General features: G+C 40.2%; 1 protein-coding gene across 5 annotated transcripts in view; it reads right to left on the bottom strand.

The window, feature by feature from the left end:
* Window positions 1-454: 454 nt before the first annotated feature.
* SIPA1L1 (signal-induced proliferation-associated 1 like 1) overlaps window positions 455-27,710 on the bottom strand; it is a 195,297-nt gene continuing 168,041 nt past the window's right edge. For 4 of the 5 annotated variants that reach the window (XM_014941799.1, XM_014941800.1, XM_014941802.1 and 1 more), the window contains 10 exons: window positions 25,783-25,907; window positions 23,132-23,250; window positions 20,226-20,665; window positions 14,329-14,568; window positions 13,094-13,259; window positions 9,547-9,790; window positions 6,418-6,564; window positions 3,904-4,018; window positions 3,345-3,426; window positions 455-2,562 (listed from right to left, as the gene is read on the bottom strand). In XM_014941799.1, the coding sequence (XP_014797285.1) occupies window positions 2,419-2,562; window positions 3,345-3,426; window positions 3,904-4,018; window positions 6,418-6,564; window positions 9,547-9,790; window positions 13,094-13,259; window positions 14,329-14,568; window positions 20,226-20,665; window positions 23,132-23,250; window positions 25,783-25,907 (1,822 nt within the window). In that variant the 3' untranslated portion in view covers window positions 455-2,418. The remainder of the gene's footprint in view (window positions 2,563-3,344; window positions 3,427-3,903; window positions 4,019-6,417; window positions 6,565-9,546; window positions 9,791-13,093; window positions 13,260-14,328; window positions 14,569-20,225; window positions 20,666-23,131; window positions 23,251-25,782; window positions 25,908-27,710) is intronic. The other variant, XM_014941804.1, reaches the window with a different exon arrangement.

The following is a 27,710-nucleotide window of genomic DNA, read 5'->3' as shown; positions in this document are numbered from 1 at the left end:
GGAAAACAAACCAAAACTAAATCCTATTATTTCCTGCTCACAGGTCTGGCTGTGGGATGCTAAAAGCTATGGGTGCTTTTGGGCATGTGTGCCAGGCAAGTTTGGGTTTGACTTAAATCAGCTTCAATTTTTCCCGGTAAATGATAAAACCCCACTACTCCTCCTCTACCATATCAGCCTGGTGAAGCTCAGAGCCACTGTTAAAGGTAGCAAAACCTTGTAAATGGGGGAAGAAAATACATTTGTGTGGTAATACAAGTAAAAAGACACTGGATGAAGGGTGTGTTACATACCAAGTAATGACCTTCGAAGGGATAAAAAGTAGAAATCTGATAGAGAATGGAACTCTTCTATCACCAAGCACTGAGAAAAGTGGTACAAGAAGAAAGCAGAAAGAAATGGACACTCTGGAAAGTCTTAAAACATTAAACCCAACAAAATCAAAAGAAAATGATTTAGAAGAGCCTTTAAAATGAGTTTTATTGTCAGAATTTTACAAGTAGCCTTTAGTGGCATCATACAAGAAGAACTCTGTTGCAAAACTCTAATAAATAGTCTGCCCCAAGTCCCAAAATATTTTTTGAAATAAAATAAAAACCAAACTTAAAAATAAAAGAGAATAAAAGCAAGACTTCAGGATGCTCAGAGATGTTAGCAATATTTCCCATTTACAAATAATATCAGGCATTATATAAATCTCCTTCATACAAGTCATTAAAAAACCCAAGACATTCTAAACCTTTACAAAAGCACTCCAGAAATAGTTCCAAAGAGATCCATTTCCATGACAAAACATTAGAGAAGAACTCCATGGGGATTAGCATCACAAATGAAGTTTGAGGTTGAAGTGTAGTGTGTACTTGTGTGGAGCAAGATTAAAGAGCATGAAAAAAGGATTTGAGAAGAGCGTGGAAGTTTCTGTGACAAGACTGTGCCTGATGATGTTAATCTGTCTATGTGAGAATGCGGTAAAGGGGAGGGAGTGGATGCTCTTGAAATTAACCCCCAAATACACTGCACTTTATGCAAGGCAGGATTTATTAAGGTAGTGACTGTATCCTCAAAAGGGAGTAAAAGAGTTTTCTCAGCACACTGCACAGTCAATGCCTGTGCAGACTGCGGCGCTTAAAACTCATCTTCTGACACCTACTAGGTATTTTCTGGAGAGGTAACACGTTGTGGCAAGTTAACTGTTCCTTCAAAGAACAAAAAATTAAAACTTTCCTGGCATGAGGCAGTTTGGGAAATCTCACGCTAGACAGTTTCACTGGGGACTGGGGATTTCAGAGCTCCAGTCCTATCCCAGTACTTTGAAAAATACACTTCTCTAATTCACCTTCACATATTCCTCTGTCTACCATAGTGAAAGATTTATAAGACCTCTCATGTAATAAAACACAAGTTGAATAAACATATCTCAAATCTGTTGTGATTTGAGAAGTCCAGAGAAATGGAATGGGAGGGCGGGTGCATGGAGATGGTTTAACGTGGCTTTTCATGGAAGCAGTTCAGGGGAAAGAAATCTTAAATCTCTTTACAACTTCAGCCCAAGTCTTCTGCACATATGCAAGTAACGGATTCCCCGGGAAGGGAAGGGGACTATACTGAAGCAGTGCAGCAACAGTACTCAGTATCTCTCAGCCTGCCTGACACAGCACAGACCACAGCATGCCTCTTTTTGCTGTTTGGAAAGTTACTTGCAGCCGTTGTTTCCACGGGAAACAAAGGCCACAGGAAATGCTAATGCAATAGATGTGTGATAATACGCCTCACCCATGGCTCCCGTCTCTAGTCTCTCTCCAAATGTTGTGATGCTGGTTGTACTGTACCATACACTATGGACACGTGTTCTCTGTAACGTATGGGAAGGTAGCACTAGCAATCGAGCGCAATTTGCTAAGGAGACACCTAAAACATTGCATTACATCTCCTTGTCTGTGGCATACTTCAGAAAACAATGTAAGAAGAGCAGTAAAATAAACATTTCTTTCTAATTTTCTAGATGTCATAATATTTGCCAAAGCTGCAAGGAAAAGCAGATTACCTGAAACAGAGAGAAAGGAGTTAATGGAAAGAGAGGCAGATGGAACAGCAAGCCTGATCCCGCCTCCAAATCATTTTGTACATAACAGATAAAGAGACAATGTGCAAAAAATAGACATTCACATTTTAGCAGTTAAACTTTTATTTTACCTTTTTAAAATTATTTACTTTGTTTTTTTCTACAAAAGGCAGACATTGATTGTTGATCTGCAATTGTTCTGAGTGCGCGCAGAGATGCAAAAAAGGGTTATTGGAGGATGAAGGACAGAGAAGTGCTCTGACTATACTTTCACATGTCATGATTAAGGTGGCATTAAAGCTTAAGTCCCAGTAATAATATTCATAGCAGACAGTTTCCTTCCCCGCACACCGGTCTCAGTTCATATCAATTGTGTTGAAAACCCATTCGGTGAATTTCTTCAGTTTCTCGGTTGCATTCTGGGATTCCTCCTGTAACCTCAAGTTGTCTTCCCGCAAATGTTGCACTTCAGCCTGAAGACTGGCCTTGTCCTCTTTTTCCTTAGGCATGAGCAAAAATACAGATCTTAGTGGAAATTTTAGGTCACGCGCTTCCTACCTACATGGAGAGGCAAGAATCTCTCAAGAGAGCATGAGTCTCAATCTTTCTAAGGATTTTATGTGCAGTAACACATGGTTTTGCATCTAAGGGACATTTGTGACATTTCACTCCTCACTTTTTGCTTGAATGAGCAAGATTTCTCTATATTAAATTCTAATACAGAAGCTGTCTCCCTCCTCAAGTGGTGAAATCAAACTGGGCATGCCCTGTTCTGTATGTACAAAATGTATGTACAACTGCTGATGGTTAAACTAAATAAGGGATAGGAAATATTCCTGCAAATACTTCCCCAGCTAAAAGACTTTTTGTGTGACCACAGCAGATCCCTCTTGGACCAAAGCAGGCAGTAACACAATACAGGAAGTTTCCACAGTAGAAGTTGTATGTTTAGGTAATACTTTCACTTTTCAACATCAGCAGGATATATTTGCACAGACTAGCTTCAGGCCTTTTGCAGTGTCACCTGAATTAGGAGTGGAGATCTCTGAATCACCCTCCTAACTTAAGTAGAGGAATCAGATGCCTACAAATTTAGACACTCCACCCTAACCTTGACAATAATTAGAAGTATGGCCTCAGAAATGTAGTAAAGAAATGTCTTTTTCTTATACAAGGATGAGACAGTCATAGGCTCAGGAAGCAAAGCAGGATTACACAGTTATTAGCATCACCTATCAGCACTAAATACGTCTTATAGATTTTCTGTAGATGAAATGTTTACCTTCCTTAAATCCTCTTGCAGCATCTTCAGCAAACCTTCCAGTTGGTCCACTTTAGAGGCGAGAGTTGGAGGAGATTCTTTACTGTTGAAAGCAGGAAACAAGAATAGGTTATTGTTATGATCTACTGTCTTCACATAGGGCAGCCAACAGCCTTGACTATACCAAGTGGCTTTATGTAGGTATGCACTAAGAATTCACAAAAAGAACAAAAAGAACCTGACAAAGAGTACACGGAACACACAGCACATTAATCAAGAGAACAAATGTAATGCATGATTAATTGGGGCCATCCCATCACTTCTCTCTACTTCTACTCATTATGTGTGCCTTGAATTACCATTGCTTTGGACACGTTCAGGAACATCTCAGACAAGAACGAACCTGCAAAAAGGTTTGTTCTGTACATACAATTCTTCTGTTTTCACTTCCCACCACCATCTTCATGAGAACTTATGAAGAGTTCCGTGAAGCCTGACGATGACTTACAAATAAAGATATTCCTACTCCTTTTCTCGGTTTGCAGCTGAGGAAGCCTGCAGATCTGGTGTACTGACTTACCCTGTGTAAGGCTTTATCTGTGCAGTAAGCTGGTCCTCAGCCTGATCACTGCTGGAGGCAGCGCTCACAGGTCTGTGATTTTCATCAGCAGCAGCAAAGAATGAAGCTCGCTGAACTGAGAGAGCAAACACACAGAGAGAAACAACGGCAGCAGAAATGATTATCTGTTCACGCACAGCACAACTGCTACACTGCAGGATCTCAGAGAAATCTAAGCAGTCTGTCTCAAGCAAGGTAAGATGATGATATGACAGAACAATATCCACTTGACAGAAGCAAACTGACATTGCAAGTGCTTGCACCAGGTTCTCCGCTGTAAGGGATTCAAGAAGCAAGTACCAGCTGTGGCACAGCAGTGGATGCTCACGCAGACCATGCTTCACCCTCCGGCGAAGCAGCTCTCGGGAGGGAGATACTACAGAGTGCAAAGCAGAGACACCCCAGCAGTATTCGCAGAGTCCACCCCAGGCCAGTTCCAAGAGAGGCAAGAAGCCAAGCTGGAACAAGGCCTGTGCAGAACTTCCTGGGTACAACTGCATGACACTACTCAGTAACTATATTTAGGTTCCTTCACTCCATAAAGGAACCCTTTATCTTGAGGAAAGAAAAGCTCACTGTACACAATTCACATGTGGAAAGTAAAATGACCAATGTAATTTTTCAGTACCCGGAATTTTTTCCTTATGCCTTAAACGTTTTCAGATTAAGACGTGAAACCTCTTTGCTGCCTTGTGTCTATACTTTTTTGTCCTGTAACTGCTCAGATGTTTTAACACATCTCTGAATCGCTATCACATGTGTTGTGACTGTAAACTACCCACTGCCCCCACCTCTGGAGTTTCCCAGCAAAAACAGTAACATAAACACTTTTTAGTTTAATAAACTCTTCCTCAGCAGCTGCTGGTCTCTTGCTGGAAATAGAACAGTATTGTCTTTTTCTGCTTGGTAAATTTCTATTCTGTGCTTTCAACAAGGCTAAAATTAACGTGCTTGGGTATTTGATGGAATTTTCTGGCTCCTCTCTCTTTTTTTTTTTCCTTTGAATGAAAATAGGGAAGGTTGGTGCAGCTCAGGGATCCAGGCAGCTTTTGTTTCAGCTGGCTGCAAATATCACTATTTGTAACTTTGGGGGCATGTGCTGAAGACACCAACCAGTGATGTAGAACAGAGGTGTCCAGGACCACAAATCAGAATTTATGCTGCTTGATGCTTGTCAATCCCTTCTGGCACCTGGTAGAGACCAGAGACTGGGATTATATTGACATCTGACAGCTGTTCCCTCTCCAAGTCAAATCTGAGTATAACAGCCATGAGACGAAGGTGCCAGCCCAGCACCATCACCCCAGCTTTTCCTCATCTGGGCTGTCAGGTTCATTAGCTTCACCGCACTGACTCTGCTCACACTTCTGGGGAGAAATGCAAGTGAGTCTGGGGCCTACTCAGGTTAATGAGGACAGTCAAAAAGATGTAACCAATAAAAAAAAAAAAAAAGGATCTTTTAAACAGACATTGCCAACCACAGTGAAATGCCTTAAAACCTGGGTTTTATCCCTATGTGGTGGTGAAAAAACCGTCACTACAAATTCACCTCCTCTTGAGGACTAAGACTTAACTTCGAATACTCTTTGCCAAGACTGCACGGGAGCAATGAGACATGCTGATCCTACAGTCCTATGGCAACAGAGCAGAGCACACACGTACATCTTCAACACCAGCTTAGACATGCACTGTCTTAATGATGTATATGGCTACTACCAGAGAACAGCCAAGAAAGCAAGTTACTTCACAGCCTTCTCCAGCCATGCAGAATAACAGAATAACATCTAAAAGATTCAGGATCAGCAAAAACACTTCCATGAACGTGGGACAGCATTTAAACAGAGATTAGGAAAAGGCACTTCTGTTTAACACGCCTAGAAGACTTTTCCCTCAGATTATAGTAACTGTAAGGTATAAACGCCCTTTGCTCTGAAGTGTATTTCATTTTAAATTCAAATATATCCAGGCAGCTTACAGTTCTTTTCCGTTTACTAAGTGTCAAGGAGATGGAAAGTGTCATAGGAGGAAAGGACCCTGAGGTGCAAGTCTATGTATTCAGAGTATGCACGGGGAAGAATGGCAATGGAAAAGGATATACCAACAAGGCATATTTCCCAAATTACCTTGGCAGTGCCCTTCAGCTGCACCGCACAAACTTCTTGCTAGTGCAGTAAGCAAGCCATCCTTAGTGTGCTCCCATGCTTTCCCTCTGCTATGTGACTTGACTTTTGCACATTTGTGCCAGATGATTTGGCTCAGAGGATTCCAGTATGAAGAAATGGTATCCGAGTATTACATACAAAGTTTTAGGCTGTTAAGAATCAAGTTGCTATTTCAAATGAACTTAATCTTCAGACTAAGTAGAAACAGTAACAGCAAAAGTCAATATTGAACCAAAACAAAACCAAAACCCCGCTCCTTAATGAAGCACGCACAAAGATTAGCTTTTCTAAGTACTATATTCTGAAAACTTACCTTCAAAGGCTTTGGCAGCATCTACCAAGTTTGACCAGTCCAGATCAGAGGCAGAATCAGGCAATGGCATAAGACCAGGGTCTGGCATGGGCTGCCGTCTTTGTTCCTGGATATCTGTGAGGGAGCTGTCTGAGGCAGAAAACTCTCCTAGAGTAACGCAGAACAAATTATAAACTCCATTAAAAAAAAAAAAAACGAACCCAAATTTCCTTCCTAATACTAAATGCATCCCTTAATTTTTCTGGGATAGCACTTTTAGAACCAGAACTCTGTAGAATGTTTGATCAACTGTAGTTGACCTGATAAAGCACGTTACAATCCAGTTTTCTGAAACTGCTTCTCACCAGGACATTCAGCTCTTTTCTGGCCTGCCTGAATCCCTGCAGCTTAGCATTTCAAAAGCCAAACTCTGCCTTTCCCCAGCACTGGGACTCTTCTACCCAACAATTCCTGCCTCTGCACAAGCTGAAAATATGGTGGGGAGGGCTCTGCAGCTTCTGCACTCCCTGGCACCTATTTGCTCCTGTAAAAATACAAAATTGTAGGGTTTTTTCCTCCTCTCTTTACAATCTCATAAAACAATGGGAGCAGACTTAGGCCTACCAAGATGAATCAGAACAAGAAAACCCTTAAAATGACTTCCAAAGCATTGCACATCTCAGCAGTTAGTGAAACCTCTTGATCTTTACTGAAAAATAGTACTCACACCCACCCATAAACTGGTACATGGCCTGCTATGGAAAAAACACTGGCAAGCTTGAAAGAAGGAAGTAAAGCTGTGTAATTTTTGTGCAAACTGATGCCTGGCAAAGTGAAACGCTTGAATTATTGTCACCAATTAGGGGAAGACCAATGTGTGAACCAACAATTGCTTACTTTATTTCAGTTTACTAGCTGGACAATCAAAAAACGCGCAATGCCTCGTCAGTCGGCACATATGTAAGCTCAGAAGCAGCAACAACTCGCTTCCCTGTGCCCTCTGTCAGGGTGTAAAATTCTGAAAAATGTGTAGGTGGTATTAGAAGCCCCAGAGCTGGGGGGGTGAGGAGATGGACTGAGCACCTGGGAGGAAGCTGCAGAGAAGCAGTGTATAGTAAAGAGTCCATTTGGACCAGAGAGAAGAGACAGACAGTGTGGCGGGCAGGATACAAGCCACTGGAAGACAAATGCCACTACCTGTGCTGCTTATTTTTTATATCTCTAACTTTAATGTAACTTTCTAATAACTTCAGCTAAATAATATTGCTGCCTGGGAAACAATGACTAGAAATGCTATGCTGCATTTGCTTAAAATGTTTTTCTGTCTCTGCATGCTTACTTTTTATAAATTAAGTTCAGCTCAGTATTAACATCGAGGGTTCTTGTATTATCTCCCCAAAAGAGGGCAGTTATTTGGGAAGCTCTTAACCTGAAAATATTTATAATTAGTGAAAAGATAAACAGAATTAGAAGAAAAAACTAACCATTTGAAAAATTACATGTTTTAAAACTGTGAGTCGGATTTTTAAGACAGATAAGTAAATAAGAATGTTTTTAGCTCTTTGTTTTCCCTCTTCAACACAAATGAAGGTGCTCTGGAATGGCTGTTCTTTGTTATTAAGATCTTTGACTTAAAATAATTTTGAATAGCTGGAAGTAAACAAATATTTGTGATATTAAACAGCCAGCTTTACTTAATCCTTCTCTCAGAAAAGGCAAGTGTGTATGAGGGACAATTTTGTGCCACTGAAGTATCTGGTCCTATAATCACACAGGTCCTACATTTTTTAGGCAACAGAAAAAAAATAATCTTATTTTGTTGGCAAATGGAGAAAGCTTATGAACTAGGAGGAGTAATCTATTTGGTGTGGAAAAGAACGTGACAATGAAAGAAAGTTTTGTGGTTTTCTTTTGGAAAAATACAGGCATCCAAACAAAAAGAGACAAAGTGCTGCTTTCCACTTCCACTCAGATGGCATCATTAATCTTCTGCCCCCAAGCCCTAAGAAGCTCAAGCCACCAGCCAGTTAGAAGGGTAACCAAGTCTGCAAAGCTGTTTTAGTGCATATAAAAAAAACAGAAGCAAAGAGCTCAGTTTCCCAACTCTTATGCAAGAAACATGTCATATAGAAACAACAGCTCATGAAAATGTCAGGTTAAACACTGAAAACTGATGCCTGGTGATCACAGACAGATGAAAAGAACTGAAAAAAAGAGGTCTTCAGCAGCCTTCACTGTCAAATGTATCTTGTGTACCTAAATACAGACCCACTATAGCGAGTTGGATTTATTGATAGCCTTGTGTTTTCCTCTTGAAACATGCTAAAACATGAATAAATCAGAGCAGAGATAGACTTCTTCAGAAAACATTGCAGAATCCTACACTGTGAGATCTGGCTCTATTTCTGGAAAACACATTTAGTACACATTTAGTTATGAGGTACAGCGGGAACCTGTGAAAATTCCCTTTCTCACCAACTGAGACATTCACATGCAGCAACACACAACCTATCATCCTATAATCCTACTGAAACTTTTCAGTTAACTAATGGGGGAAAGCCAAGTGTCTTCTTGACAGCAGTTTACCCAGTAACTTTTTCTTGTTAGCTCTCTATGTGTCACTAAAATAAGTAACTTGAGTCCTGTCAAACGAATAGGGCAAGGGAGTGAATCTAAAAACTGTTGGCGCAATAAAAGCTGTATCTGGCGTAGCTGTACCTCCAAATGTCCACTGGTATTTATCCACTTCTATATCATTATTTTCCTAGTAATATTTTATTCCCATAATCCCACACTAAAGGAACTGACACCTGAAGTTGTCACTGGTGGAGAACCAGGCATACATCATTTGCCCATTGGTCCAACCAGTCCAGATGACTCCTGGAAGAAATGGTGAAAACTTCCAACCAACGAGGCAAATTTTTGTGTTTCCTCCACCAGATAACTGCACGACCAGTCATGCAATCTTATACCCACTGAAGTGAGGAAAAAATATATTCCCGTCCTATTTTATATATTCAGACATTTGACTTGACTCTCCTCATTTTAGCAAAATCAAGATGGAAGTACTAATTGCTGTAATAAACACTTTCCCTTAACATCATGCGCAAAGGATTCCTTTCAAAGTAGAAAAATGGGAAATACACTTACCATGGAGCGATTTCATTCCCAAAGTATATGATGGTCTCCGTAACGGCAGCGACTTTGGGAGAGAAGGGTACGTGCTGGTGAACAGGACATCGTTTGGCATGGCTTGGTCCAAGAGCGAGGCCCGCGAGGTGAAGAAGTGGTCTCTTTGACCACTGTAAATACTCTCATCTGACAAAGTCCTTTGCAAGGCACGCCTTGTGGTAGGAGTGCTGGGAAAGGGAGACTGACAGGACAGAGTGTGTGACTATACATTCATAAAAACAAATAAAAAGAAATAAGAAAAAAAACAATCAATAAAGAAACTTTTGAAGGCTATATTGAAATAGTTTTTTAAACATTTTTGGTTTTTATGTAAGAAAGCAAGTGTTAACGCAGTATTTTTTCAGAGTGGATCGAGAAAAGAACTAAAGGAATCTGCTTTCCAGATTATACCTAGATAACATATATAGGTCTTTTTTACCCACTCTCACATTCTACTTTTTAAATACACTTCAGACTTCTCCTGAAGTGGAAATCTCAGGCAGCCCTCATGGATTCTAGAGCTGACGTGTAGCAGAAATAATGTTTACAGAAACAGCCTGAATGCTGCATAAACCAGAGCTCTCCCTCATGCCTGGGGGAGGCTGCCTTCCTGCAGGCAGAACACCAGCAAATGCCAACTAATTAAAAGTCTCCTATTACTGAACAACTAGGAACGCCCACCACCGCTTTGATTCTTCAGAAGGACTTCAATCAAAATTAAGTAGCCCCATGAGTAAGAGAACTTGTGTCTTACCCTCACCATCACCACAGCTTCCTCCGTGCTCCACGGAGGAGAAAGGGATGCTGTGGGCAGCTGGGAATTACGTACTCTCTGGCCAGGGCCAGGGAGCTGCTGTCAGAGAACATATAACCATTCCCATCAACAGAGACACTTATTTTCATGAAACCTGTTGCAACGTAACTATCTCCAAGACATAACATTTCTTTACGGTTTGGTTGAAATTTGGTCCAAAGGCCTTCATGGAGAAACGGCAAACAGAAAGGAAGACCTCACCACCCTCATTTGCTCTGGAAGCAAGTTTAAACAAAAAGGAGATAATATGATTTCCAGAAAAAGTGATTAATCATTATAAGGAGTTGCTGATTTGCACATAAAAATAGTTCTCTCTTCTCACAAAGAGGTAAACAGACAGCACTCTGTTCCTGTGATCAAAATCCCACACTACAAGGTGGGAGAAGAGTGTGGAGGAGTGTCACTTGAAGACAATCTGATTTTCCCCCCCCCCAAAACGTTACAAATTTTAATATTCAAAGACTGCTGCGTGTTTTGGTTCTATGATTAAGGATCAACAGAAACAATTAAGATTACTTCCAGAAAACTGCTATCATCAAAAGACAAGGAGGGAAAGAGAAGCCACATCCCATGTCAACTTTCTGTTACATCAGATCCTTCCACGTTGCCTCCCTCAAGACATGCCTGTCACAGTATGAACCTTGCATACAGAGTGAACACTGGAGAAATGACAACTTCGGGTACACAGTTGTCACTATGATACACTGAGGATCAAGCTGCTTTCTTTTCCTGAAATGTAAAAGCTCAATCAGCAGGTTCATTGTGTGATCTAGTGAAATCTCCCAGTACTTGTCCTGAAGTGGCAAAGGAAATGAAAGAGCTGCCAAGTCAAGCAGCATTTACTGGAGGCTGGTGTAGTTCACTTAGTCTTTAAGAACTAGGAGCTGGAACCACCAGTTAATATCAGACATTGAGGTTAAGAGGTTGCACAGATACAAACATCTGGTGCAGACGGAACAGAGGCAACACAAGTAGGAACTGTCTTCTGGTAGGAGAGCAGAGGGAAAAGAAAAAGCAGGGTTACTTCTCTGAGGAGATACAGTGCGTAATTAGTAGGTAAGGAAGGCTTGGAAGATAATAAAGACACACAAGACACACAAAATCACAGCCTAGAACAAATTCTACTAGCAAACAAAGCCTCTGGCAGCCAACAGACAGGAAGGAGGATGATTTTTGGTCATTGTACAGTAAGATAATGAAGGACATTATAATTCTCTTTTTTTTTTAAACTGTCAAAAAAATTTATGCCATAAGAGAACTTTTTTGTAAGATGAACTACAAATCATGCAGCAGGCAGAAATTACAGTTACTTTTAAAATGGAGAAAATTTAATTCATTGGTGTGGTAGAATGTTATTAACTTGCTGAAAGTTATCAAAAGTGTAACCTGAGTTAACGTATTTGTTCCAGTCACCAGGAAATAAAGATCAGGGTAAGAATTGACTCTCAGCCCCCCAAAGCAGAAAAACAACAAACTTGGGAACACACACACTTTTCACAGTCTTTAAGTGACCTCTAAACAGAATGGAATTTCTTGGAATGAGAACAATACCTTTTCTCAAAACAACAAAGAGGAGATGGTCACATCACCCATGTCCCACTCCCTCAGAACTACCACAAACCTGACAAAAAGATCTCTTGCCATTGGCAAGGGGTTTTTTTCCTCCATCCTCAAAGGTAACATCTAAAATAATCTGTGTTTGGAACCTCGCACTTACAAGTTTTAACAAGCCACTTTGGGTTTTTACAAGCAAAGAGAGAAGTTGCAGCTCTCTCTCCTGCATGGTTGCTGTGGAAACCACTGAGGCTCTGGGTGATGAGCCAGAGCCGTTAAGCACTGACTGTACATGGAGACTGCAGAAAGCAAGAAGGTTTCTTCAAAATGATGGATTTTTAGAATTAACATGTGCACTTTTGTGTTATTACACACATTTTGAAACACATCAGGAAATGATTTGTACTATATATTCTGTATAAATATTTGCTTAAGTTTAGGGAGCATTCTTGGTCCTTGTGTAGTAACAGGATTAGAGAGGCATAAAAGTGTGCTTTCTGCAAGGATTTTCAATACTGTCAACCAGTCACTGTCTAGTGATGCAATCAGAGACAAACAATTCAAATGCCTAAGACAACACTATAGGATTTTCCAGGAGCCAGCAGTTGTAGATGTTCTTTGCAGGTTGGCATACCGGTCTCCTTAAATTTGCACACAAAACTGTAAAAATATTTCAGTGACTGCGATAATGAAATTGTTCTCCAAATGTATTTCTCTAGTAGGCAAGTCTGTGATAAACAGATAACCTTTTGTCCATGATGAAAACTCAGGGAATGCCTTGCCTTGGACTCTATTTTCCTGATAGGGGTGAGAATAGAAAAAATCCTGTCTGAGAAACAAGATCTTGAGACCAACGCGAAGTCCAACCAAGTAAGCTCTGTATGAACAAACGCTTCAGCTTTGACTGCTTTGAAAGCACTCAGCATTTTCTTCTACGGCCTTCATCCTTTTCCAAACTGAGGCATTTGCTGCGTTATGGGCAGCAACAAACTCAATCATCACATTCTTACAAAGTGTAACTTTACACATTTCTATTTTGTAACAACAGGACTATGACTTGGATCAGAAGAGGACCTGTGCATTGCTCTTCAGGCATCCTCAGATTTCACTTAACTGTGACAAGAGATAGCCAGATGACAGACTCTCTCTTTAACATACCTTAAAATTCTTCTGAGACTCAGGTGTTGGACTTTCAAGATCTATCAATTTCTTCAGATCTTCTTCAACAGTGGACTTGGATGCTCGTTTGGGTGATGCTCGTAGATCTCTTGCTGAAGCCCGCAGCCGAGGGTGGGCCATTTCATTGCCATCACTCTGGTGACGTCTTAAATGAAATGGAACAGACACATTCAGGTCTCAAAGCCCTGGGGCAGGAGGCATGAATGAAACAGGAATTATAGCACCCTCAAGATTTTCAAAGAAAAATCCTAGGTAGGGGGCATGGAGGAGGGAAGGAGTTTCGCTAATACAGCAGAGCCTCATCTTAATGAATACCTGTTGAAGCAATAAACTTGTTTAAAAATATCAACAAGCAATACACTTAAAGGAAATAATAATATATTTTCCCGATAAAGGAGTGAATCTTTGAAAATAACGTATATTATGTACAAAATAAAAAAATATAAATGTCTTCAATGAGCCCCAAAGCAGCAAATCACTACATTTCTTTAATCTTTTAACTGGCTTTTTTATAACGCAGTTATCACAAAGTTTCACCATCTCCATTTGACAGCCAGTTATTGGTATAATTTAGGGATACTGTGCCTGACCCAGTAAAAGTCAAGAAGGGTTGAATAAATTACTTTGAAACGGGCTTTCTGAACTACTTTCTTTCCAAGCCATACTAGACTTAAAGGAGTAATACTTTCACTAGTCAGTTGTTTCTCAATTTCTTTTCCAAAAGAGATGGTTTCAAACCCTAACACAGAGAGATCTTGGCTTCCTTTAAGCCAGTTCGACTGGATACTGGCAGCAATCTTCACAAGGCACAGGAGTGCCGCGGAGCTCACGCACAGGATGCACAGTACGACTGCATGGATGCGAGACTTAAGAAAACTCAGGTTCTATGTTAAAAGGATTTTTAATATTTGCTCAAATAGCATTGGAGTCACCTTAAAGAAGTCCCAAGGAAAGATAAGTTTTAATAGGACTGAAATCCATACAGCTCTCTAGAAGTGATAAAACAAATCTTTTACAAGTAAGAGGGAATGAGATTAGCTAACTATCCAATATTTAAGACTAACTGCAGAACTCTAGATTAGAGATTAAATTCTACAGAAGACTAAACATCCTATTAAGATAGTCTTGAGCTCTTCTATACATTGAAGTGGCACAGGTCTCAATGCTTCTTTACAATAAAATCACCAAACGAGAGAACCAAAAAAGAGTCTTACTTTCTTGAATCCATAAACCCCACTGAGTTTATTGTCCCTTCTGGCTTTTTCCATCCGATCAGATACTTGCTGGTAGCACCCTGGCGAGGGTAGAAAGTCCTAGGACCAGATGAGGAGGAAGAGGAGGAGGAGAAAGAAGGTGCGAGCTGGGGAGAAGTAGCAGAATGAAGCTCTTCTTTAGGTGAGCTTCTGGCACTGGTGAAAACAACCGGGCTGGCAGAGTGTCGTGAGCTCATGGTACTAGGAAAAAAACATAACAAAGACAAAATTTTCCTCAAATATGTATATATGCAGCTTGTTTAACTATTTTTTTTAAAGCAGAACTCTGGGCACAAGACGATATTCGTATCAATAGTGGGCAGAGCAGTACAACCAGTCTGCTCTTTTAAGGGCCTTCCACCAATGCTTCATTAAAAAGGTCTCACAAAGTAATGAAAAATTTTGTAAGCAACTACTAACGATGGCAATATACCACCATCCCATCATTCCCCTTCGCAAATGGGAAATCTAGGGTTCACAGTCATTAGGCAGCCTAAAAGTTACACAAGAGATTGTAGCTGAATTAGCAAAAAAGAACCAAAGCCCAATTTGTTGCTGGAATTCCTGGCTGTGGAAGAAAACATATTTTGAAGGAACATAAGTAACAAGAAACATCTCTTTAAGACCCCAGAACAAACCCGGAGAAGAAACCCATACACCTTTTAAAAGAGACCTTCCTGGATTGCCTGAAAAGCAATTACCATTTGCAAAAAAAAATAGATTCTTGAGAAGTCTGAGCAGGTCTCAAACATATACCCCAATTTGTCTGGACAGGACAAGGAGTTTCATAGAAAGATATTCAAAGATATTAAAATCTGATGGAACTTGCATACTATCAGGAGCACTAGGGCTTAAGACAATATTTACTATAACAACCTTAAAAGGTCAAGCATTTCTAAGTAGAGCTACAGGAAAGCTTAGTGTACAGCCTTAGCACTGAAATAGCATTTTATATTTGGAGACCAGTTTTCCATCAGCTCTCTGCACAACTTAGCCACATTTTCATCCCTGTATCAAGCACTGCAAGGAAGGAATTTGAAACAGATGGCCCCATGGTAAAAAACTGTCTCTGACTGAAAAATAAAAATTAGCTGGAAGGCTGAATAAAGCCACTTTTCTTTCTTAGCTTAACAGAAAACTCTTCACCACTCTTGTCATATCTTGATAAAACAATGCATTTTCACATTTCTCTCTCTCTTACCAAACAGTGCTTTCTGTTTCTCTTACTGAAACAGAAAGAAGAAATTAAGGTTAAATTTATGTTGCCACCTGGGAAAATAATCTCACCTATGTTTAGCCTTACAGAAGTCAGTTATCTAATCTATGCCACTTGTCTGGCTCCTCATGGAGTCAATGGAGAAATATCCTTAGGAGGCGATTCTCCTCATCTGAAATTATTCTCCACAGGGAGGATTAATGCTTTGATTCCTTTCTCTGCACTAAACAACAGATGGAGTCGAAAAAGTCACCTTTAACGATGTTTCATTTTCATATGGCTCAAGTTAAGCACCACGAGTCCCAACAGTTAAGTGCTGTGGATTTAATGAGGAGTCTAAGTGGACTGTCATCTGCCCACCTCAAACAGCTCCGGCTGCTGCAGCCCAAGCTCCCGTCTGATGTACGTGGGGACGGCTGTAAAGTCCCTCACATCAGGGGCAAGATGTGCCTCCCCGTATGTATGCAAACCAAATGACAATAATACAGATTTTCTATTACAGAATTTTTCTTCTTCCCTCTACCTGTACATTTGAAAGGCCTCTACAAAAGATGGCGGATTTGATTAATATAGGAAAGAGATTTTCCTGTCTATTTGGCGCTGCACATCACAGTGTTCATATTTGTAACGGATATAAGTAAACATAATTTATGGCAAGAGAGCAGAGAAAAATAAGAGCTGGGGGAGAGGCAGTAAATTTCTCTTCATTCCCCCTTTTTCAATACTGAAAGAAAACTCCTACACACGCTGAGTAAACGAGCCCATCTGTGAGGCATCACCACCGCCACCAAATTAAACCACCAAGATTTAGGGAAGATGCCCATCATTAAAGAAAATATATGGGGCTGTATTTTTTTCATTTTTTACCCCCTTCTAAGTAGATCAGTCTTTTGCTTCAGTGTAGGAAAAACAAAGTTCTGATCACATTTCAGAATTCTTTAATCCATCGGGTAGTTCTCAAGGCAGTGCTAATTATAAGAAAACATTTCTTGATAAGAACCACTAACAACTCCTTGACAGGATGGTAGTGTTGATGCTTAATGTTACTAGGCAAAGAGGGTAAAAAATGATGTTCAGTATCCTCTACATAAAATCTATATATACAATGCATATGTATATATTAAAATAATTATAACATTATATTATATATAATATTGTGTATACACATTGTGTATTTTAAGTATTATTACTTTAATATTTATTATAATATATATCACATAATAGATGCCAAGAGCAGCCTGGCAAACAAGCAAGAAAATTAGCATACAGTTTTAAATACACTTTTCTTTAAAGTGTTTTGCATATTTTGAGCTGTGGTTTTCCAATATAGTATTTTGGGAGGATATTCTGCTTCAGGAAGTGCACAGACCTGTGGGTATGACTGAAGCTTTTCACCCTACGGGTAAACACAGGCAGGCCGATAGGGTAGGACACACTTGTTAACTGAGAGCACATTTGGAGAGCGTAAGGCTTTGGATAAAATCTAGAAAAACAAACTCACAGCTGGGGCACCAAGTATCTTAAAATTATTAGGAGTAACGAAAAAGATACTTGTCTAGAAATATCCATGATTTTCCTTTTAGTTTTGGTAAGAGTACCATGTAGTTTAGGTGGAAATGAAAGTTTGATTCTGTTTTTTTTTTTCTGGGGAATTCATGCCATCAGCGCATATGGCTTCATTTAATGACATTCAGCTATAATGATTCTGTATAATTACTGGCCTACATAATGCAATTCTCCTGGGATGCTATGAGAAATCTGCACAATCATCAGGAAGGACTTTGGGAATGGGGGTGGAGAAGAAAAATAAAACCCAGCCAGAAGCTCTGCTGTAAAAGTTAATCACTATAATTTACATTTTGCCACCAATTCTCAGGTACAAGTTCTTTTATGCACCATCAAATGATCTGAACACTAATTATCGCTCCTGTCTTCTACAGACACAAACACTCTAATTTGTGGTTATTTTCTTTTCTTTTGTCACCGAGTTCTTTTTAGGGCCAAGTTCCTTTTCTTCTTGCTCAGAAATGCGACTCTAAAGACATTACAGACATTCTGGCATCCACAGGCAAAAGGTAAAAAAGTGAGAAGCAACAAAGGATAACAATTTAGGAACTGATAGAGAAACACACCAATTAAGCTGTTCATTTCTCACAAAAAATAGCCTGTTCAGAATCATCCTTTAGCCTCCCCTCCTGCACCTCTGTGAAGAGGCAGCTGTGGTTACAGCTTGGAAGTGCCAGTTCAAGAAGCCCCCAGCTCCAGGCTGTTGTGCCTCCACAGATGGAGCTATGGGAGAGTTGGGAGCAAACAGCTGGAACCAGAGTTGGGAGCAAACAGCTGGAACCAGGGTCTCCCCAGGTCAGCGCCACTGTTCAGTGGGCAACCACCAACCCAGGACGCCATGGGAAACAAAATGAAAGCTTTTTAGCCCAGACTGTGTGTGCCTTTTCTTTATTGCGGGGCATCAAACACATGTTCTAGCCTTCAAAAATAAGAAATAATAAAGAAGGAACACGAATCAGTCTGTTTTTTCTCCACCAAGATAAACGATGAGGGTGCCAGGATTGCAGGATTTCTCAAGTATCACGCCCCATGTGTTTTACAAATGACTACTACTCCTCTTTGCAAAGAGCTGCATTTTTAACATCTGATTTTTAAATGTAACTGGAAAAAAAACCTTCAACTGTTTTCTCTAGCATAAAGCCTAGGGAACCTTTACCTGGAAATTTTAGTAAGAGCTCCCAAAAACCACGTAGAGAATCATTAGAATCATTTCAGTATCATCACATAAATTAATCCCAACCAACCAGAGAAAACACCATGTTTGGAGACACAATGCTATCACAAAATAAATTATGAGACAGCATCCTAGACTTAAGTTTGCAATCAAGTTGCAAACTATATCCATGGAAGACCAAGCTGAGAGCTGTCAGGATGTGCCTCCCTTGCAAAGATACGTTTCTTTCTATTAAATTTTCTCAGCTTTTCTACTGACCTAACCCTATTTAGTTTTCAGAGAAGAAGAAAACAGAACCTCAGACATACGAAGATGCCATTCCCGTTAGGCACACCTTTACAATAAAGCTTCCCAGAGTTATATCTCTGTTTTCCAGACTTCTTTGAGTCACTTCTGAAAAAATCCTTCCCAATGGAAATGCTACTGACAACTTTACTGCAATCAGCATCTTGTTCAGGAATCTCACATTTAATGCTACTGCCATTTCATTCAGACAAGTATCTCAGGGCATGTGGGAAATTCTAATGAATGTTAAAAAAGTGCATATAAACATTCTTGTCTTAAAATAAAAGGTATAAAACTTTAGATAACCACTATATAGATTTCTACCTTTGAAAAAGAGGCACATGCTAACATTACCCAAAATCTAAGTAAATCCCTCTGCACAGCTTTTTCTACAGACCTGCTCGAGTCCTTCACGCGTGCATTGCTACTGGAAACACCAAGCTCAAAGACCTGGGTGGGATTTACACCAACTGAATATGAGCTTTAGTGCCAAAACTGGCCAACCATGAGAGGCAGAAAAACAGAGTGGGACCAGCATTAACAGATTATCTAGTCAAAATTACCATGACAAAGTACATGGAGAGCCTTCACTACATTACAGTCTCTATGACAACCCCCTATTTGCAGCTACTGTATGAGGAGTTGTTAAACTGTCTGATAAACATCTAGCCTTGCATAAATGTAGCTTTCCTCAAAACGATTAACAAAATTTGCTTCAGACTTACAGCCTGTAGGTATTTTAGCTGCGCACTCAAAACAGACGTGCCTTAAGAACAAAAATGCAACAGTCAGGCTCTGCAAGGCCAACGAATTATGATGATCACACATCTTCCTTGAAAGAGCTGTGATTTTTTTCCTTGTTGCTAATGTGAGACAATGAGTGTTTTTCAAAAAGTGCACTGAATACTTCATGGGAAATGGGTAAGGAAAATGGCCACAAATGTTTTCTGTCTCTAGCAGCTCTGATCAACTTGTAAAGTGGGTATCTTCCATCTGAGGTGTTCAAGAACATTATACGCGTTCTCAGTATTGCCAATTTTACAAGTGGCAAAGCTGAGGGAGAAAGGGAAGGTGACTGTAATGTGTCACACCGACAAGCTGGCAGCAAAGTGAGATTAAAATCTACACACTAGGACTCCCAAGCAAGTTGCTCTCCGCCTTCATCATACCGTCTGCAAGCAGCTTTCTTAACAGACTAGAAAAAAAATGGAAAACGTCTGAAACGTACTGAAAAAGAACCTCATATGAAACACACATATTGAATATTATGTGCATTAATAAACTGGAGTGGTCTCCTTTCTGGTTCATATACAAACTGCAGTTTTTGCAAGATACTCCTTATAAACACATCAGACTCGTGTCTGTCTGACGTTGGTTCAGTAGCAGTGGTATGGAATATGCTCTCAAAGACATTCTTCAGTGTCAGCAGCAGTAGCAGATGCAAAGACTAAAGGTGGTCTTAATTTTCAAGCATTCTGCACAGTGAGATCGTTCAAAACACTGGTTAATACAAGCAGAGACCGCTCTTCAACATCCACTTCTCACCGTTGATAGGCCAGAGAGTGAGAATGGGAAAACGAGCGTGGAAGGGTCAATCTCATAAGAGGTGAAAATTACCTTGTATGTGAGACGGCGTCACTGAGACTATAAGCACTGTTCTCCCTCGTTAGAGGATTGGAGGCCGGTTGGCTCTTGCTGTGGATATCCAGGCTCAGTGAAGACTCTGTCTTTCGGTCTATGTGGCTCTCTTTTTCCAGTGTCCTGTCTGCAATGGAGACCACCTCGCTGGAGCTGTGCCACAGGGGCGCCACCTTCTCCTTCGTTAGCCCCGTGCGGGGAGAGGTTGCTGCTCCCAGGGAGGCCGTGCTGCCGTGGCTGGGTCCGTAGGAAGTGGTGTCGATGCCGCTGTCAGCTGAAGTCCCCTGAAGGTAGTTGTAGCTGTTCAGCTCCGATTCGGTGCGCTCCCCGCTGTCGTACCACTTCTCGTCGCTGTGAGCACTGGAGGCGTTGCTGGAGAGGGTATTGCTGCTGGAATGGCTGGAGTAGTGGCTGTCAGACTACACAGGAAACAACAATCCAAAAAACCCCCACATTTTAGGCTTATTTCAGAATTATGAAGGAAATAAGCAATTACGAAAGTCACCACTGCACAAAAGGAGCTTGTCTACCTTGAGGCATTGGATAGATACATTGAGGAGAGGCATAAACTCTAAACACGTGCTCTGTTTTGGGTGCACATAAAAAGCTTTCATATGGATATGGAAGCCATGCGTTAAGCACTCAGGGAAAGCCAGAGTGGTGTTTTGTCCCAAAATACTTTGCAGTGTTCTGCTCAGCCCCATCCAATGAAACTGGCTGAGCTGTGTAGACTTTGACTTGGTTCATAACTACTAGAATTTTAAAAATTCTGATTTTAAAACTCCAACATTTTATAACATGCAATATAACTAATCCACAGAAGGTGCACGTTATTTTAATAATCCAATTGCCTATCAAATGCTTAAAGCAGGCAAAATGACCACTGTTCTTCCCGCCCTTTTGTAGTAGCGTGTATTCAGTCCTCAGCAGGAGTGTTCTTTGCAAATGACCACTGAAATGGCATTTAACTAATCTGAAACTGTTTTTCCAAAGGGCACAATTGCAAAAAAGGAAGCTTTAATGTACTGCTTTGAAATTGTCCCATCAGGACACACCAGCCCCTGGCTGTTTTGTGTGTGTTCTGTCCTTGGTCACAGCCAACTGTTACGAAGAAACTGAATGCCCTCAATTCCATAGTGGGCATTGGTGGAATGTCCCATTATGGGAAGAATTTCTTGCCACACACTAATCATTGCTTAGTAGCTCAATTCCCTTTGGGGTATTTATATCCATCTGAATTCATTAATTTTAGTTCCCATCTACAGAATTTATCTACATTCTGATCATCTATATAATGAGAACTGATCAGTTTTTCAGTAGACAATGGACTTGTTTGGTGACCAGATGGGCCAGGAATTGTGGGAGGGATGGAGGAGACCTAGAACGACCTTTCCTACTGTCTCCTCTTGGGAGTTTTACCAAACAGGCATGGGCAGAGGTCCCAGCCAAGTATAAAAGATGAGATAGCTTCTGTTTTCACCGGAAAAAGAGGGAAAATAGAAAATGGATGTGCACAGAGAGCGAGAAATTTCAGCATCCACATTTCTTATTATACTAGAGCAAGAACTGACAGAAAAACAGGCCGAGTATTAAGATGAGCTGGACTCCTAGTTCTCTGCAATTAAAGTTACTGCTCTTCATTAGGAACTGCATCACTCTCCCCCATCCATCTGGCTACATAATAAAGATTTACTTTTAACAATGACTAAACGAGAAGAAAGCAAGCATTAATAATTCCAGCACTGCACTTTGCATGCAAGCTAATGAGTTCTATATTACATCATTATACGGTCAAATGCATCTCCTGGAAAACAGGTCAATCTAAATATAAAAAGTAGTTTGTGCTCCTAAGAATACGAAGACAGGTGTGGTGGTGTGGGGGTTTGTTTTTGTTTTGGTGTTTGGGGTTTTTTTTTTAATAAATAATAAAGATGTGTTGCCATGAATAAATGACCTAAAAGCAACCCTACCAATTTGTATTGAAAGGAGAATGCTGGTGAGCAGGAGCAAGTAACATCAACCAATTAAAGACTCTCTCACACCTAAATAAATGCAATTAATACTTTCAGTATAGTCATGGAAGACAACTCCATACTTTAGTTGACTGTACAAATAAACAAAAAACCCAAGTGATACATCTTATGGGTAATTTAAAGTTTAAAGGGTGGGGACTTTTTTTTGAGTCTAGTGACTTAATCTTCAACACATTTTAAATTTATGAACATTTATCTATCTCTCTGCTTGTAAATCAAGAAGTGACAGTCTCCAAAAGGTGTGAATATCTAACTCTGCAGAGACAGAAAGGCAGAATTTACCACTCAGACAATAAACACAAGTAAAACAAGAAAGTTTTTTTTCAGCAGCATTCCAGCAGACCTTTCAGACAAAGTCTTCCAACACCAGGCAAGGCAGGTTATGGAGTTATGGAAAGGAAGTAATAGTTGCACTAGATGAGGAAAGTGGAGAAAACACAGAACTGACAGCAAGATAACTATTCTGTTTTAAAGCAGCAGCTTTCTGAGTCTTGCACTATGAAATATATTAGCAAACTTTTAAGTTTCACATGTGAGGCCTAGGAATAGCTTTGCAAACTCCCACAAATCCTCTACTTATCACAAGGCAACAGACAAAACGTTGCTGCTCAACTGGCAACAAAACTTTATTAACTAATAAATATTTCAGTAGGCTGTGCTTAGCTTCTGTAGGATTCAGAAAATAAGGTCTGTCTACTGCTTCCTCCGTGTTCTAGTACAGAACAGGGCTTGAGGATACTTTATTTTTTTTAACTGACAGTCTAAATATAACTTTGAACAACACTTTTGGTGTAAAGAGCTTGTGGAGCAAAAGCAAAACATTAAATAATTTGGTTTTTTAGGATAACTTACATGACCCTGCTTATTTGGAGACAAGTGAACCACAGGATCCTGCCTCATCAGTCTTCCACTGGGGCTCTCTCTGAAGGAGGGCAGCACTTTGGACACTGCTGGGAGGTGGCACGTTGGTTCTGCAACACAGCACACAACCAGGTACTGAGGAGCACACGCACGGCAACAAGCTAAGAAAATGTGTCACCTGATTTTACACTGAAATTTTTCCAATACTACCATTAGCCAAAAACTTTGGATACCTAATACAAAATTCATTCCAAATTAAAAAAAAAAATCTGCATTTCCTTAAATTGTATTCTATACAAGGCAGTACAATAGCAAAATTCTACAGTGATCGCTTAAATGAATAAATTTTTTTCCAGTACAGCTAGTACACATATTTCTTGTCGAAGTTAAAGTGAGTTAAATAAACACTTTTTAACTGAAGAGACAGCAAAAATCTGTTGAAATCACAATGTTCCCTTAAAAATTGATGGCTGTGAACGTAGAAACTGCATAGATGTGTAAAAGGAATACTTGTAAAACTAAACCTGACAAAAGTGGATGGGATTCGATTCACTTGTCTTACATGGACACTCACAGGAGTGCTCTTTGCCAGTTAAACTTATTTTTTCCCCAGCAGGGGCCTATGGAGGTCTAGAGGATGTTCAGCCCCAGCCCATCAGCTAGGTTACTGCCTTCTTGGAGTGCAAGGTCAGTATTTTGAAAGAACTTCTCCAAGTTATGTCTTTTTACATGTATCTTCTCTCCTGTGGTTATCCAATATTCTGCACTGCTAAAAATATTGATTTTAAATAGAATATGTGCTTATGAACAAGTACTTAACAGTATATATGGTAATTAGCAGTGCTTTCCCCAACACAACTATAGTTTGTTCCGCTTGATCTGCAGCATTACCAGCTTTTTAAAAAAACAAAACTTTTTGTAGTTATTTTTTTATATGGAAAAAAAGTTTCAATGTGATTCCCCCTGGCAAGTGGTAGCAGGCAGTGCTGGTGCAGAGAGAACACAGCTCTTCTGTAGGTAACAACGGGCCAGGAAGGAGCGAGTGTGTGGATTCACTGCACCTAATGCCTTATTTCCCTTGAGACAGAGTATCCCAAGTGGAAATGTGCTGATTTGGCACAGACCCAAGCTTTCACCTGGAGTCACCAGACTGGCAATAGAGTCTCCAGTCAGAGATGCAGCTTCTGACTGTGCCTCTATGAACGCAGGACAATATACAAGAGATAAAGTACAGGGATTACATGTCAGTGCACATCTCTCAGCTTTAGCCAAATGCCGAAGCCATCTCTTCTACCACACAATTTTTCCTGTCCTTTTTGGCCTTGTTTATTTATTTAGCTAACGTGGTGACACCTGACATGGTACAACAGAACTTGCCGGCAGCTCCACTCGGTGCCAGCATCAACACCCAACTGTTGGTCTGCACAAGCAATGCTGAGCAAAAGATCAGCGTTCCGTGCGCCGTTACCATCACAACAGTATCCAAACATATGCGATTAAAAATCATCTGTCAAAATGAGAACTGCAGATGAGTATAATCACAGCTTTTCAGTGCGAGGTACGGGGGGAGTTGTGCGGGAGGGACTGACAGATGGCTTCAATAACAAGGCACAGCTCACGGAGGTTGTGAAGGTGTGTGAGCAAAGTACAGCTCCACAACTCGAGGCTGGCATTTGCCTTAACAAACTCCTGCTCATCTCACTGAACCTTACTCTGTGCTCAACACTAGTCCCTTTATATAGAACAAAAGCTATGATGCAGGAAAATGATGATCTATACCTAAAATAGAAAAATTATGGAATTGTTTAATCTATGGTAGCAAAGTTAGAAAAAAAAAAACCAAACAATCTAGCAGTCTTGGCCATGGTCACCATGTTGGATCGATGCTGTTTGTAGACAGGAGGTTTCATTGGTGTCAATCTCATTGGTATCCACTCGAGTCAAGTCACAGCTGTAGCAAAAGGTCTATGTGCAGAAACTTCAAATGAAGGCTTAACAATGCAAATTCTCCATAGCCAGCTGTTTTATGTAGTTAATATGTTCCCTCAGCTGACAGCTTAATTGCCAAGTGCAATGAAAATGTATACACTGGTGGAAGGCGGTTACCAAGCTATAGATTTACTTCACTGTTTAAACTTTAATTGCATTTTTTACATTTTGTACATGGTATTTTTATAGCTTCAATGATCAAACAATCAATTTGCATTTATATAGCACCGCTTGAAAGGGAGCATCACAAACACTGTAGAAAAACTAGGCAAAAATTAAACTAAGCCAAGCCACTCGGGAGAGCAGGTGAGGTCAAACAAGTCCTCAACAGCATGACAAAAGAGTAAGTGTGTCTACCCAAGCTCTTCTAAAAGGGCAGAGTGTTTCAGGGTAAGGTAGATTTAGTCCCACAGTCAAATGAAGAACTGAAATCAGTTCTTCCTCAGGTGATATGCAGAGATCTCAAGGAAACAGACGGCAGAAGCCTCGTGTATGCTCCAGACCTAATTATTCATCCTGATGAACAAAGTTAACTTTCCAAGATGCTGAAAACACAGTGCTTAAGAGGGTTCCCTCTCTCTGCACAGAGAGCTATTGCCAAAGTCACCTTGTGGTTAGCACCACTCGCTCGCTGTAAAGCATTAATTACCTACCCATCTGGTCAGCGATACTATCCTCACTTCTCTGCCAGCTGGGTGTGGATTTGCCGCTCCCACCCGTATCCGACTGCGTGTTCTGCCTGTCAATGGAAGCAGGGGATCTACGGCTAATTCCAAACCTGTTGCAACACCCCAAAAAACAAAGCAGATAATGGTTTTAAATATGCATACATCTCACGTAAGGGGAAAAGAGCACTTTTAAGAAGCTAGTGTCAAACAACAGGGCAGACATAGCACAACTGCGTAAAGGATTTAGAGTGTTCTTTCATTTAGCTTTTGTGGCAGCTCTCAGGACTCATGTAGCAACTTTAATGTGCAAGATTACAGTACATGTTAATTTATTGAGCACCTTTTATCAAGAACATCTGGGTACAACGCATACAATTAAAAAAAAACAGATCAAAACATCCAGAAATAAAATTACTAGTTTTCATTTACATACATGTTTACATGGAAACATGACCAGACTGTTACATGGTTACAGAAAATAGACCACAATGAGTAAAACGTAGACATTTGGATAAAAGCCACATAGGGAAACAAGGTGTGTTTGCTGGGAAAAGATATCAAGGATGGATCCTTTGAACCGGGAAAGCACTACCTCAAATTAGTCAATGTGAGCGTCAGAAAGTTTGCTGGGACAATCCCATGGATCTCAGTCACTTTCCTGGGCTCTGAGCAAAAGACTAGTAAGGTCATACCTGGGTGATGCAGACAATATGTACAAACAACATAGATTCATTTGGGACAATATTACACCGCCAAGTATTTTAAATAAGTGTTTAGAAAATTGACTGTATTAGTTATGGATTCCCAAAACCGGGGGGTTATAAATTATGTAAATTATTATTTGATCATAGAATAATTTGAGTTGGCTCCTGTAAACCAAACACAGCTGTAGGAAAGCAGTGAGACAAATACACTTATTGCTGTAGGAGAAAGCATACAGAGCAAAAGGAAAACCATATGCAATGGACTTTGTTTGTAAACCCTGCCAGATGAGTCAGATGGATTTTTGGAAAGTTCAATAAAGGTAGAGTAAACTCAACAATCCAATGACAAAGGAGACACACAGCGCTTCTGTGCCATGCCCAAGTCTATGTGCCCTATATGCCTAAAAACCTGTAAGAATTAGATCTATAATTCTGCATGACATCAAAATCACTCACAAGGCTGTAAGAATTATAATTGGATTCAGAATTAGCAGATCAATCATGAAGAATTTGTCAAGAATAATGCATTTCTGAGGCGTTTTATTTTTGATCAGACATACCCTGAAGGAAAAAAAATCCCCAAACTCTACATGTATAGAGTAACACTCAAAAGAATTTCAAGCTGATATATTCTCTATATATCAAGGAGTTTCTCTAGCTCAAAGTGTCTAATGAGTAACAGAGAATAAAATACCCAAACCGTGCTTTCTACTCACTCCTCTGGCTACAGACTGCCCCACTCCACCTCCAGTGTCAGAGGCATCTGCCCAGCTCCCCGAATGAGTGCAATGTGGGTTTCCCATCTGAAAGTTCACCAATTTGTTAACTCAAAAGAACCCACCAAAGAAACATCGTGTGACTCAGAACAACAAAATCCTGCTCTCATTCTTACAGACAAGCAGCCGGAACACACCTGTACACGCAGCACAGCTCCAAAATGTCACAGTTTGAAATTTGGGGCTTCTAAATTTTACCCAAATGTGACCCTTTTGTTCACTGCTCCCTGGGTACAGCCAATATACAGTTTGATGAATCAAAAAAAAAAAAAAAAGTGAAGAAAACATGGAAATATTTGCCTTCTGAATGCAAACAATTTACATTGAAATTGCATGCAGTGAATAATGCTGTTCCTTTTCTAGTCACACAGCCTAGACAGGATTTCACTTAATCAAACACCTAAATTAAACACAATGAATTCAATACCAATTC

Source organism: Calidris pugnax, unplaced genomic scaffold (genome assembly GCF_001431845.1).
Source record: "Calidris pugnax isolate Ruff unplaced genomic scaffold, ASM143184v1 scaffold56, whole genome shotgun sequence".
In the NCBI taxonomy this organism is placed as follows: domain Eukaryota; kingdom Metazoa; phylum Chordata; class Aves; order Charadriiformes; family Scolopacidae; genus Calidris; species Calidris pugnax.
This window is presented reverse-complemented; position numbering and strand designations above follow the sequence as displayed.